This window comes from Pseudophryne corroboree, chromosome 3 (assembly GCF_028390025.1).
Source record: "Pseudophryne corroboree isolate aPseCor3 chromosome 3, aPseCor3.hap2, whole genome shotgun sequence".
Classification (NCBI taxonomy): Eukaryota; Metazoa; Chordata; class Amphibia; order Anura; family Myobatrachidae; genus Pseudophryne; species Pseudophryne corroboree.
The window spans coordinates 68,199,476-68,213,736 of NC_086446.1; the positions used below are offsets into that span (position 1 = coordinate 68,199,476).

General features: G+C 46.3%; 1 protein-coding gene across 1 annotated transcript in view; it reads left to right on the forward strand.

Moving 5' to 3' along the window:
- Positions 1–14,261, forward strand: part of LOC135057169 (oocyte zinc finger protein XlCOF7.1-like) — a 91,003-nt gene that overhangs the window by 23,168 nt on the left and 53,574 nt on the right. Inside the window, exons 2-5 of the mRNA XM_063963067.1 lie at positions 8,944–9,075; positions 10,227–10,445; positions 10,674–10,755; positions 12,917–14,239. Of these exons, the coding sequence (XP_063819137.1) occupies positions 8,998–9,075; positions 10,227–10,445; positions 10,674–10,755; positions 12,917–14,239 (1,702 nt within the window). The 5' untranslated portion in view covers positions 8,944–8,997. The remainder of the gene's footprint in view (positions 1–8,943; positions 9,076–10,226; positions 10,446–10,673; positions 10,756–12,916; positions 14,240–14,261) is intronic.

A 14,261-nucleotide genomic window follows, 5' to 3' on the forward strand; every position in this document is an offset into this window, starting at 1 on the left:
TTGGATTGCGTACGCAAGTCTTTGTTAGAGACACGTATACGCAAAGCAAAGATCCACCGTAACACAATTTATACTTTTATCAATGTAGATGATCCTTGATCATCTACCACACAACACACTGACTTCGCCTTATCTCCCAGGCAAAACTGTGTGTTTGTCTATCCTTTAACTATGTTATCTATTCTTAAACTATGAAATAACGGCAAATCTCTTTTAGCACTTTTATCAACTATAAAACTGGCAGACAGGAGAGTGATATACGAAAATGAAAAAGAAAAAGAAATGCAGATATATATATGTGTGCGTGTGTACGCAAGACAGAAAAAATAAACAGTTTTAAAAGGCACTAGCGTTTTGTTCTTACCTCCGGTTCCCGGATTCCTTCAGCACTCTTTACCTAAGCGAAGCAGACGCTTATCCTGTCAGCACTACGAGGGATACAACCTCCCGCCCTTTGCTGAGGGATAATGTCTGCTGATCTACCTAGTGCAGATATGTGAAGGACGGGCGAGCCGCCAATTGATAAATCTAAATATTTATCGTATATAAAACACTTTAAGAGGTCTAAGAACACTGTACGCTATCTACGTAAGAAGTACCGTAAGGGTACGCAAGTTGTGTAGCGATCGCTCAACCGTAGTCGAGACGCTCAAGCGTCACGTTCGCTTACGGCCCAGTGATCACAGGCAGGCACGCTATTGGCTGCCGACTAACGTAATGATTCGCTATAGCGTAGCGTACGCTCGGGACCACGAGGAGATCACCAGCGGTGCAGACGCTTACAACGTTAAAACCTTTATATCTATACCTTTAACAATGAGATACACAGTATACCTTAGTGTAGAGACAGAGTGTAAGTGCAACCTGGTGTAACCTGATTAACTACAAAGCTGCTTGAGTGTCACCGACGCTCAGAGAATACTTAACACTATAAAGAATACACAGATACCTGGGCTTAGGGTCCAAAACCTATTATATGTATTATAACTATTATACTTGCAAAAGGAATCACAGTACAAATGATACACTACAATATAACATAAACCAACTAACCAGATAACTACACAGGAAATACAATACAATACAATTAAAGGAAAATACGAGAGAAAGAGTAGGGAGAGAGAGAGAGAGATGGCTCACAGTAAGACAATATGATTACGGAGAAAACTTACGCACAAGGGGAACGATCGCATGCGCCTCGATATCCAGCTCCCGATTATCAGCAATGAGAACCGTTGATGAGAGTGAACTGGATACGGTCGGCCTGCCTATTTATGCCCCACACACAATACAATTCAATGGTCCCTACAATCTCATTGTCCATTGGACACAGGAATTCGGCTTCGCATTATAACAAAAGGTCATAGGTTGATTCATACAGGTGGGCTGTGACTGTTTCCAACTGTTCAGGTGGGTGGGATACTGGGTTTCCCGCCGCATGACTAAGTAAGAACAAATAATAGTAAATGGACATAAACTTCTTATGTCCATAACTATTCGCACGAGCGATTAATCCGCTCCAAACCAACACCGGAATATTGCTATTTAAATACTCTTCCGATGGGTACCAAACACCACTGTATGACCCCTGTTAGACCCTTCGTACAATACAAAGAGGGATCTCTCTGTTCAGGAACATGCTATGTTAACCAAACTTTCAGAATCTATCAAAGGGACCATGATCTATAAAATACCTTATTAGTGAAAATATGTAACGATTGAGTTGCACGCTACGACTACACAAACTTTACCGTAAATACGCATACCGAGCACCAGCGGGTGCACGCAACAGCGGGTATGCGCACTCACGGGAGAGCGCACGCATGCGCAGCGCGGACCTGAATGAGGTGCAAATATGGCAGTGTGCATAGAGATATTTTTCTGACTTTGACAATTGCTATGCCTGTTAGGGTACCTGGGTAAATTATTATTCCTTGGGATTTGGTAAATTACAGTGCCAATCATGTGTCATGGCTAAATAGTTATCAGATGGAATTTCTAGATATATTGCTGTACCAGTCAGGGTCCCTAGATAATCAATGTGACACTCATGTTCTGTTCCCTGTACCAGTCAGATTCTGTTCCAGCCATAAAGGGCTTTGTACAGGGTTTCAGTGTCTGTCATTCCTGTTGATTCCTATGGGAGTGCAGTGGGCCACGCCCCTTTGCCAGAGGCCACATCCCCTTTGCTAATTTGTACCGATTTTCTGCTCAGATGTGCTGGAGGGTATGATGTATTATTGGTAGGAATATTTATTATGGGATGTCATGTCTCATATACTCATTGGGGTGTGAATTATTAGATCTACACTAAAAAGGGGTGGTCTTCAGTATGCCAAATGTCGGGATCCCGGCACACAGTATACCGGCGCCGGAATCCCGACACCCGACATACCGACATCTATTCTCCCTCGTGGGGGTCCACGACCCCCCTGGAGGGAGAATAAAATAGCACCGTGCCCGCAGCGTGGCGAGCCCGCAAGGGGCTCCTTTGCGCTCGCCACAGTGTCGGTATGCCGGCGGTCGGGCTCCCGGCGCCGGTATGCTGGTCGCCGGGAGCCCGGCCGCTGGCATACCATACTACACCCCTAAAAAGGGCTACAGTCAATAGGTCTACCACTAATGGTAGACATGCATTAGGGCGACAGGGTCAAAAGATCAACATAGAATAGGTAGACCGTAAGAAAGGACGACAGGGTCAAAAGGTCGACATGTGAATAGTCGACACAAAAATGGTAGAGACACTTTCTCTAACGTCCTAGTGGATGCTGGGGACTCCGTAAGGACCATGGGGATAGACGGGCTCCGCAGGAGACATGGGCACTTTAAGAAAGAATTTAGGTTCTGGTGTGCTCTGGCTCCTCCCTCTATGCCCCTCCTCCAGACCTCAGTTTGAATCTGTGCCCGGACGAGCTGAGTGCTGTTCAGTGAGCTCTCCTGAGTTTGCTGATAGAAAGTATTTTGTTAGGTTTTTTATTTTCAGGGAGCTCTGCTGGCAACAGACTCTCTGCATCGTGGGACAGAGGGAGAGAAGCAGCCCTACTCTCTGAAGCTAGGTCCTGCTTCTTAGGCTACTGGACACCATTAGCTCCAGAGGGATCGGTACGCAGGATCTTACCCTCGCCGTCCGGTCCCAGAGCCGCGTCGCCGTCCCCCTCGCAGAGCCGGAAGACAGAAGCCGGGTGAGTATGAGAAGCAAAGAAGACTTCAGGCGGCAGAAGACTTTGTGATCTTCACTAGAGGTAACGCACAGCACTGCAGCTGTGCGCCATTGCTCCACACACCTACACATACTCCGGTCACTGTTAGGGTGCAGGGCGCAGGGGGGGCGCCCTGGGCAGCATTTGGGACCTCATATGGCAAAAATAAACATATATACAGCTGGGCACTGTATATATGTATGAGCCCCCGCCAGAAATTACATTTTAAGCGGGACAGAAGCCCGCCGCCGAGGGGGCGGGGCTTCTCCCTCAGCACTCACCAGCGCCATTTTTTCTCCACAGCATCGCTGAGAGGAAGCTCCCCAGGCTCTCCCCTGCAGATACACGGTAGAAGAGGGTTGGAAAGAGAGGGGGGCACATAATTAGGCAAAAAAACTATACTTACAGCAGCTACTGGGTTAACATTAAGTTACTGTGTTATTCCTGGGATTTATAGCGCTGGGGTGTGTGCTGGCATACTCTCTCTCTCTGTCTCTCCAAAGGGCCTGGTGGGGGAACTGTCTCCAGAAAGAGCATTCCCTGTGTGTGTGTGGTGTGTCGGTATGCTTGTGTCGACATGTCTGATGAGGAAGGCTATGTGGGAGAGGAGCGGGAGCAAATGAATGTGGTGTCTCCGCCGACGGCGCTGACACCTGATTGGATGGATATGTGGAAGGTTTTAAATGATAATGTTAATTCCTTGCATAAAAGATTTGACAAGGCTGAGGCATTGGGACAGTCAGGGTCTCAACCCGTGCCTGACCCTATGTTGCAGGGACCGTCAGGGTCTCAAAAGCGTCCACTATCCCAGATTGTTGACACAGATACCGACACGGATTCTGACTCCAGTGTCGATTACGATGATGCAAAGTTACAGACAAAATTGGCTGAGTCTCTTCGATATATGATTATAGCAATAAAAGAGGTTTTGCACATCACAGAGGAAACCCCTGTCCCTGACAAGAGGGTGCATATGTATAAGGGAAAGAAGCCTGAGGTAACCTTTCCCCCCTCACACGAACTGAATGAGTTATGTGAAAAGGCTTGGGAATCTCCAGATAAAAAACTACAGATTTCCAAACGGATTCTTATGGCGTATCCTTTCCCGCCAACGGACAGGTTACGATGGGAATCCTCCCCTAGGGTGGACAAAGCTTTAACACGCTTATCCAAGAAGGTAGCCCTGCCGTCACAGGATACGGCCACCCTCAAAGATGCTGCGGATCGCAAACAGGAGGTTACCCTGAAGTCCATTTATACACATTCAGGTACCTTACTAAGACCGGCAATCGCGTCGGCCTGGGTGTGTAGTGCTGTAGCAGCATGGACGGATTCCTTATCTGAGGTGATTGATACCCTAGATAAGGATACTGTATTATTGACCCTTGGGCATATTAAAGACTCTGTCCTATATATGAGAGATGCTCAAAGAGACATTAGTCTTTTGGGTTCTAGAATAAACGCTATGTCGATTTCTGCCAGAAGGGTCCTGTGGACTCGGCAATGGACAGGTGATGCCGACTCAAAAAGGCATATGGAGGTTTTACCTTACAGGGGTGAGGAATTGTTCGGGGAGGGTCTCTCGGACCTGGTCTCCACAGCTACAGCTGGAAAGTCAAGTTTTTTGCCTTATATTCCCTCACAGCCTAAGAGAGCACCGCATTATCAAATGCAGTCCTTTCGATCACATAGAAACAAGAAAGTCCGAGGTGCGTCCTTTCTTGCCAGAGGTAGGGGCAGAGGAAAGAAGCTGCACAACACAGCTAGTTCCCAGGAACAGAAGTCCTCCCCGGCCTCTACGAAATCCACCGCATGACGCTGGGGCTCCAAAGGCGGAGCTGGGCCCGGTGGGGGCACGTCTTTGAAATTTCAGCCACATGTGGGTTCACTCCCAGGTGGATCCCTGGGCAATAGAAATTGTGTCTCAGGGATACAAGCTGGAATTCGAAGAGATGCCCCCTCACCGATATTTCAAATCGGCCCTACCAGCTTCCCCCCCAAGAGAGGGAAATAGTGTTAAAAGCAATTCAAAAATTGTATCTTCAACAGGTGGTGGTCAAGGTTCCCCTCCTTCAACAGGGAAGGGGTTATTATTCGACCATGTTTGTAGTCCCGAAACCGGACGGTTCGGTCAGACCCATATTGAATTTAAAATCCCTGAACCTATACCTCAAAAGGTTCAAGTTCAAGATGGAATCGCTAAGAGCAGTCATTGCAAGCCTGGAAGGGGGGGATTTTATGGTGTCTCTGGACATAAAGGATGCATACCTTCATGTCCCCATTTATCCACCTCATCAGGCGTACCTGAGATTTGCGGTACAGGATTGTCATTACCAGTTTCAGAAGTTGCCATTTGGTCTCTCCACGGCACCGAGAATATTCACCAAGGTAATGGCGGAAGTGATGGTGCTCCTGCGGAAGCAAGGTGTCACAATTATCCCGTACTTGGATGATCTCCTCATAAAAGCGAGATGAAGAGAGCAGTTGCTGAACAGCGTATCACTTTCACTGGAAGTGTTACGGCAACACGGCTGGATTCTCAATATTCCAAAGTCACAGTTGGTTCCCACGACTCGTCTGCCTTTCTTGGGCATGATTCTGGACTCAGACCAGAAAAGGGTTTATCTCCCGATAGAAAAAGCCCAGGAACTCATGACCCAGGTCAGGAACCTATTGAAACCAAAACAGGTGTCGGTGCATCACTGCACTTGAGTCCTGGGAAACATGGTGGCATCATACGAGGCCATTCCCTTCGGCAGGTTCCATGCGAGGACTTTCCAATGGGACTTACTGGACAAGTGGTCCGGGTCACATCTTCAGATGCATCGGTTAATCACCCTGTCCCCCAGGGCCAGGGTGTCACTGCTATGGTGGCTGCAGAGTTCTCACCTTCTCGAAGGCCGCAGATTCGGCATTCAGGACTGGGTCCTGGTGACCACGGACGCAAGCCTCCGAGGTTGGGGAGCAGTCACACAGGGAAGAAATTTCCAAGGTCTGTGGTCAAGTCAAGAGACTTGCCTTCACATCAACATCCTGGAACTAAGGGCCATATACAACGCCCTGTGTCAAGCGGAGACCTTGCTTCGCGACAAACCGGTTCTGATCCAGTCAGACAACGTCACCGCAGTGGCTCATGTAAACTGCCAAGGCGGCACAAGGAGCAGAGTGGCGATGGCGGAAGCCACCAGAATTCTTCGCTGGGCGGAAAATCATGTAAGCGCACTGTCAGCAGTGTTCATTCCGGGAGTGGACAACTGGGAAGCAGACTTCCTCAGCAGACACGACCTCCACCCGGGCGAGTGGGGACTTCATCAAGAAGTCTTCGCACAGGTTGCAAGTCGGTGGGAACTGCCACAGGTGGACATGATGGCATCCCGCCTCAACAAAAAGCTACAGAGGTATTGCGCCAGGTCAAGAGACCCGCAGGCAGTAGCTGTAGACGCCCTGGTGACACCGTGGGTTTTCCAGTCGGTCTATGTATTTCCTCCTCTTCCTCTCATACCCAAGGTGCTGAGGATAATAAGAAAAAGAGGAGTGAGAACAATCCTCATTGTTCCAGATTGGCCACGAAGGACTTGGTATCCAGATCTGCCAGAAATGCTCACAGAAGAACCGTGGCCTCTTCCTCTAAGACAGAACCTGTTGCAACAGGGGCCCTGTCTGTTCCAAGACTTACCGCGGCTGCGATTGACGGCATGGCGGTTGAACGCCGGATCCTAGCAGAAAAAGGCATTCCGGATGAGGTCATTCCTACGCTGATAAAGGCTAGGAAGGACGTGACATCTAAACATTATCACCGTATATGGCGAAAATATGTTTCTTGGTGTGAGGCCAGGAATGCTCCTACGGAGGAATTCCAGCTGGGCCGTTTTCTTCACTTCCTACAGTCCGGAGTGAATTTGGGCCTAAAATTAGGCTCCATTAAGGTCCAGATTTTCGTCCCTATCCATTTTCTTTCAAAAAGAGTTGGCTTCTCTACCTGAAGTTCAGACATTTGTAAAAGGAGTTCTACATATTCAGCCTCCTTTTGTGCCTCCGGTGGCACCCTGGGATCTTAACGTGGTGTTAAGTTTCCTAAAGTCACACTGGTGTAAACCACTTGAAACGGTGGAGTTAAAATATCTCACGTGGAAGGTGGTCATGTTATTAGCCTTGGCTTCAGCTAGGCGTGTGTCAGAATTAGCGGCTTTGTCACATAAAAGCCCCTATCTGGTTTTCCATATGGATAGAGCGGAATTGCAGACCCGTCCACAATTTCTGCCAAAAGTGGTGTCATCTTTTCATATGAACCAACCCATTGTGGTGCCTGTGGCTACACGTGACTTGGAGGATTCCGAGTTACTTGATGTGGTCAGGGCTTTGAAAATTTATGTGGCCAGAACGGCCAGGGTCAGGAAAACAGAGTCGCTGTTTGTCCTGTATGCATCCAACAAGATTGGTGCTCCTGCTTCAAAGCAAACTATTGCTCGCTGGATCTGTAACACGATTCAGCAGGCTCATTCTACGGCTGGATTGCCGTTACCAAAATCAGTTAAGGCCCATTCCACTAGGTAGGTGGGCTCTTCTTGGGCGGCTGCCCGAGGGGTCTCGGCATTACAGCTATGCCGAGCGGCTACTTGGTCGGGTTCAAACACTTTTGCGAAGTTCTACAAGTTTGATACCCTGGCTGAGGAGGACCTCTTGTTTGCTCAGTCGGTTCTGCAGAGTCATCCGCACTCTCCCGCCCGTTTGGGAGCTTTGGTATAATCCCCATGGTCCTTACAGAGTCCCCAGCATCCACTAGGACGTTAGAGAAAATAAGATTTTACTTACCGGTAAATCTATTTCTCGTAGTCTGTAGTGGATGCTGGGCGCCCGTCCCAAGTGCGGACTTCTTCTGCAATGCTTGTATATAGTTATTGCTTCAATAAGGGTTAAGTTATGGTTGCATCGGGCATGACCTGATGCTCTGTTAATTATCATACTGTTAACTGGGTTGTTATCACGTGTTATACGGTGTGATTGGTGTGGCTGGTATGTATCTTGCCCTGGATTACCAAAATCCTTTCCTTGTACTGTCAGCTCTTCTGGGCACAGTTTCTCTAACTGAGGTCTGGAGGAGAGGCATAGAGGGAGGAGCCAGTGCACACCAGGAACTAAATTCTTTCTTAAAGTGCCCATGTCTCCTGCGGAGCCCGTCTATCCCCATGGTCCTTACGGAGTCCCCAGCATCCACTACGGACTACGAGAAATAGATTTACCGGTAAGTAAAATCTTATTATTATTTTTTTTGGGGGGGGGGGGGGTTCACTTTTCTGGCACAAACAAGCCCCATTAGTGTACCACGTCTCCTCGCATCGCTCTCCATGCTTCGGGCAAGGTGCCACGCTCCGCTACTGCTTCGTTTTGTACAGGTTACTGTTCCCAATCATAGTCCATGTGGATGGTAAAGTATGAAAAAGTAAAAAAAAACCTTTTCACCCTGTGTGGTAGACCTATTGACTGTCGACCTTTTTAGTGTACTGTAGATCCATAGTCCGGATACCCCTCATCGATGGTACACTGGTAGAAATAAAAATGATTGCTTGTAAGGCTATTACTCACTGGTACAGTTTGGCTTGTTTTACAGTTGGTTATTGGGCCTTTGTTCCACATTGAATATACTAGTACTGTGTGTCTCTGGGTGGTTGTTGTTGTTGTTGCTGCTTGTTTTATATTAAATATGTCTGTGAATAAAATTAAGTGTTCCATTTCCCTCTTTGAGAATTTCATATTAAGGCCGGTATCCTGAGTACATAATCTGACTGAGTAACGGAGGATGGAGAGGGACAGGATTTGCAGGACAGAGAGGATATTAAATCTTACCCTGGAGATCATCTACCTGCTGACTGGGGAGGTGAGGGAGTCTGGGACTGTCACAGTGACATCGCTCTTATCTCTATTACTAACACAGAGACCTGACTGGGGAGGTGAGGGAGTCTGGGAGTGTCACAGTGACATGACTCTTATATCTATTACTAACACAGAGACCTGACTGGGGAGGTGAGGGAGTCTGGGAGCGTCATAGTGACATCACTCTTATCTCTATTACTAACACAGAGACCTGACTGGGGAGGTGAGGGAGTCTGGGAGTGTCACAGTGACATGACTCTTATCTCTATTACTAACACAGGGACCTGACTGGGGAGGTGAGGGAGTCTGGGAGCGTCACAGTGACATCACTCTCTTATCTCTATTACTAACACAGAGACCTTACTGGGGAGGTGAGGGAGTCTGGGAGCGTCATAGTGACATCACTCTTATCTCTATTACTAACACAGAGACCTGATTGGGGAGGTGAGGGAGTCTGGGAGCGTCATAGTGACATCACTCATCTCTATTACTAACATAGGGACCTGACTGGGGAGGTGAGGGGGTCTGGGAGTGTCACAGTGACATCACTCTTATCTCTATTACTAACACAGAGACCTGACTGGGGAGGTGAGGGAGTCTGGGAGCGTCATAGTGACATCACTCTTATCTCTATTACTAACATAGGGACCTGACTGAGGAGGTGAGGGGGTCTGGGAGTGTCACAGTGACATCACTCTTATCTCTATTACTAACACAGAGACCTGACTGGGGAAGTGAGGGAGTCTGGGAGTGTGACTGTGACATCACTCATCTCTATTACTAACACAGGGACCTGACTGGGGAGGTGAGGGGGTCTGGGAGTGTCACAGTGACATCACTCTTATCTCTGTTGCCAAAACAGGGACCTGACTGGGGAGGTGAGGGAGCCTGAGAGTGTCACAGTGACACCACTCATATCTCTATTACTAACACAGGGACCTGACCGGGGAGGGGAGGGAGTCTGGGAGTGTTACAGTGACATCAGTTCTATATCTTTGACACAAAATAGGATATTAATATCAGATATTCTGAGGAAACAGATTTAATTAGACTCTGACATGAGATGTCATGTTTATAGAGAACCTCGGGGATGATGATTTGTTTGGTGTTGATCTGTGTTCACTGTGCTATTTATTAATGTCTCCCTATATGTAGGATTGTATTGTTTTGCAAAAATCTGGTCAGAGCATTACACCCAGCAGCGATCCCCGAGGACTGAACAGAACCCAGAGCCCCATCACGGTGTCTCCACCTCACTCACTGACACATGGGAGAGACCATGATCAGAAGATTCTGGAACTCACCAACAAGATCATTCAGCTGCTGACTGGAGAGGTGACTGCTGGGAATGGGACATTCTACACTAACACCAGGGTAGGAGTCTGGGTGATGTGTCATTGTGTGTGTCAGGTTCCTGTATGATAGGGGTGCACAATACGTGGCTCTTCAGCCCAGTATGCCCTGAAATTGTTTCAGCATGGCCAAATAGGAAAACTGTGTCAGGGCATGGTGGGATGTGTAGTTCTACAGCAGCTGGAGGGGTGCTTATTGTCCACTCCTGGTATAAGGTGTCAGGATGTCACTGTCTGTTTCTCTATATAGGAGGAGTTGGAGTATCTAGAAGGACCCAAGGGCCTGTATAAAGATATAACAGTGAAGAATGACCAGATCTACATATCGCTGGGTAAGTGGAAGTTTAATCATTGATTGTGAATATATTAGGTTGATCTAAATCAGGAAGATTCTCATCTTTGTGCATCCAACAGCTTTACCTGAAGTAAAAATTGTGAACTGATTACTACACAATTCCTGTACAGTGCAGATCTCCTATACACACAGGGCTGTCTCTCATTCCCCACTCACATAGCACAGAAAGTACTGCAGTCACCCGCAGGAACACCACATACCCTGGAGAATGTGCAGGTCTGATATAGCAGCCTCTGTTTTTCCTTGTGCCCACTCCCTCTGTTTCTCTAGTGCCAGTGGAATTCATTTCAGTTACAGTAGGTGCACCAAAATATTTATTTTTTGAATGTCAAATAACAGAAGACATAGTAACAAAGGTTGTCTTAAAAATCACATATATGATAGTTTTTAGGTTTTATTTTCTAAATAATGTTAACAGAGTCAGAGAATGTGCTGGGACGCCTCTCCCCATGCTATACATTTAGAGTTTTCCCATCTATTTCTATCTGCTGATGTACAAAATATCTGGGTATATGCCCCCTCCCATCCCACAGAGTTTAGTTAGGAGCTATCTCCACCCTGGATAACATCCAGCAGTTCCCTAAACCTTCGTCGGCCTGGCTCCCTCACGTTATATCCTCTGATATTCCCACCATAACCTTGAGTGGTTTCCACGTCCAGATTGATAATGTGTATTCTCCTTCTGTCACAGTCTACTCTCTAACCTCCTCTCCGCTTGAAATATCTTACCGTGATGGATAATGCCTTGTTCCTTGAAACAATTCTTGATCTAGAAGTTCCATCTGTTATGAAATAACTCACGAGATGGACAATGCCTTGTTCCTTAAAACAACCCTTAATCTAGAAGTTCCATCTGTTATTCCTTGCCAGCACTGTCCACAGCCTCATCAGTGGCACGCAAAGGAAATGCAGTGCCCTCAGAAACTCTCCTGCAAAATTGAACTTTGATGGAAAAAGATCTATTCTTCTAATATCTCTATGATGCCAAGCTGTCATCCTTGAGTCAGCATCTTCTATTGTTCCCCACATCCAGACGGTCTACAAATTCTGTTACCCTCAGCATGTATAGCAAACTACACCTATCAAATTGCTTGGGACATTGTCAAACGAATATACGTCCAAACTTTCATCACTGTTTAGTCTTCCAACCCCAGATACCTCTTTGAAACATTTGCTTCTCAACCCCTTTAAAACCACCCCCTCTGACTTTCATCAATGCCCAAGAGCTTGCTTCCTACTTCAAGGATAAGATTGTCAAGATCCAACATGGAATGCTGTCCTGTTTCCCAGATTAGTTGGTCCATTCCCTTCCTGCGTCCTGAGGCCCTTCTCTTAATTTGGTCCCACAATCTAAATTGAATCCTCTGATCTTTTCTCCTTTTCCCTGTCTCTCAGCGTGGACTTCACAAATTAGCCATTTATTGTGCCCAGCTCATCTTGCTTGACTAACATTTGTAATCTCTCTCTCCTCCATTGTCTATTTCCATTATTATTCAGGCACATAGAAATTACTCCTGTTCTGACCAAAATGTTCTCTCCTATTATCACCTTATCCATCACCCATTCCCCTCAAAGCTTCTGGAGAGGCTTACTTGTACTCCCCTCACATATCTCCTTTCCTCCTACAACCTATTGCATCCTCAGTAGTCAACCTTATGGTTCCAGCATTCCGTAGTCCCTGCGCTGACTAAAGTGGTCAAAGATTTCATCGCTGCTGTCTCTAAATGACCCTACTCACTTCAAATTATTCTGGATGTCTCTGCTACTTTTGACCCACTCATTTATCTCACAAACACTGCATTCCCTAGGACTTCAGGACTGAGATTTATCCTTCTGATGGTCAGACACAATCTGGGTAGGTCTCTCTCCTACATTGGTGTTCTCCATGCCTATGATAACGTTATGTCTAGTTGCAAACCTGTTTATGAACTCCTCTGACCAAACCAGTATGTTCTTTTGTTGTAGCAGCCTCATTTCTCATAAGACAATCATTTACTGAGACTATATTTCCATTAGCAGGACAAATTGTGTATTTAAAAAAATAAAAAATAAAAATATATATAGATATATAGATACCTTTTGTTTGAAATTAAAGGTTAGTTAATAAAATCATGTCATTTTTTTGATCCTTCCAACAGATTTATCGGAGACCTTCAATAAACCTGTACGGTACAATGCTCCCAGTTCCCATATCAGGGAGGAACCAGTCTCATGTGGTGGAGCAAATCTCAAATGCTCTGACATGTATACACCCACAGGTCATACACAGTATACATCTACTTATAGTATGGAGGAACTGGTCTCATGTGATGGAGGTGACCACCCAAACACTGACATGTATACACCCACAGGTCATACACAGTATACATCTACTCACATTAAGGAGGAACCAGTCTCATTTGATGAAGGGGACCTCACACACACTGACATGTATACACCCACATATCATACACCGTATACAGCTACTCATATTAAGAAGGAACCAGTCTCATGTGATGGAGGAGACATCACAGACACTGATAATTATACACCCACAGGTCATACACAACATATATCTCATATTAAGGAGGAACCAGTCTCATGTGATGGAGGAGACCTCACACACCCTGACAGTTATAGACCCACAGATCATCCACAGTATACATCTACTCACAGTAAGGAGGATCTGGTCTCATGTGATGGAGGAGACCTCACACACACTGACTTGTATACACCCACAGATCATTCACAACATACATCTCATATTAAGGAGGAATGTGTCTTATATGAGGAAGAGAAACTTGCAGTTCATCCAAAATACAGAGAGAATCTCAACACAAGCTCAACTTGTGTCAGTCAGCAGATAATTCACACAGAAGTGACACCATTTTATTCATCGGGAAGTGGTGGGAATTTTGGACAGTTTGAGGATCGTGATGAGAATTCTCAATGTAATATACGCAAGAGGTCATTTTCATGCTCTGAATGTTGTAAATTTTTCACAAAGAAAATGGACCTTGTACGACATCTGACCGTACACACAGGAGTAAAACATTATTTCTGTCCTGAATGTGGAAAACATTTTAGACAAAAGAAAGCTCTGGAACGACATTCACAAACCCACAGGCAAGAGAAGCCATTTTGTTGCACCGAATGTGGCAAATGTTTTAACAACAAAGCGTACCTTACCATTCATCTGAGAAGCCACACGGGAGAGAAGCCATATTTCTGTCCCGAATGTGGAAAACGTTTTAGTCAAAGATGCCGTCTTAATGAGCATTTGAACAGCCACACAGGGGAGCGACCATTTCCGTGCTCTGTGTGTGGTAAAGGTTTTACACGGAAATCTAACCTTGTTCAACACCATAAAATTCACACAGGAGAGAAGCCTTATCATTGCTCTGAGTGCGGGAGACGTTTCAGGCATAGCACTGCTCTGAAGCGCCATTTAATGTCTCACACGGGTGAAAAGCCATTTTCTTGATGTTTGTGTGGGAAATGTTT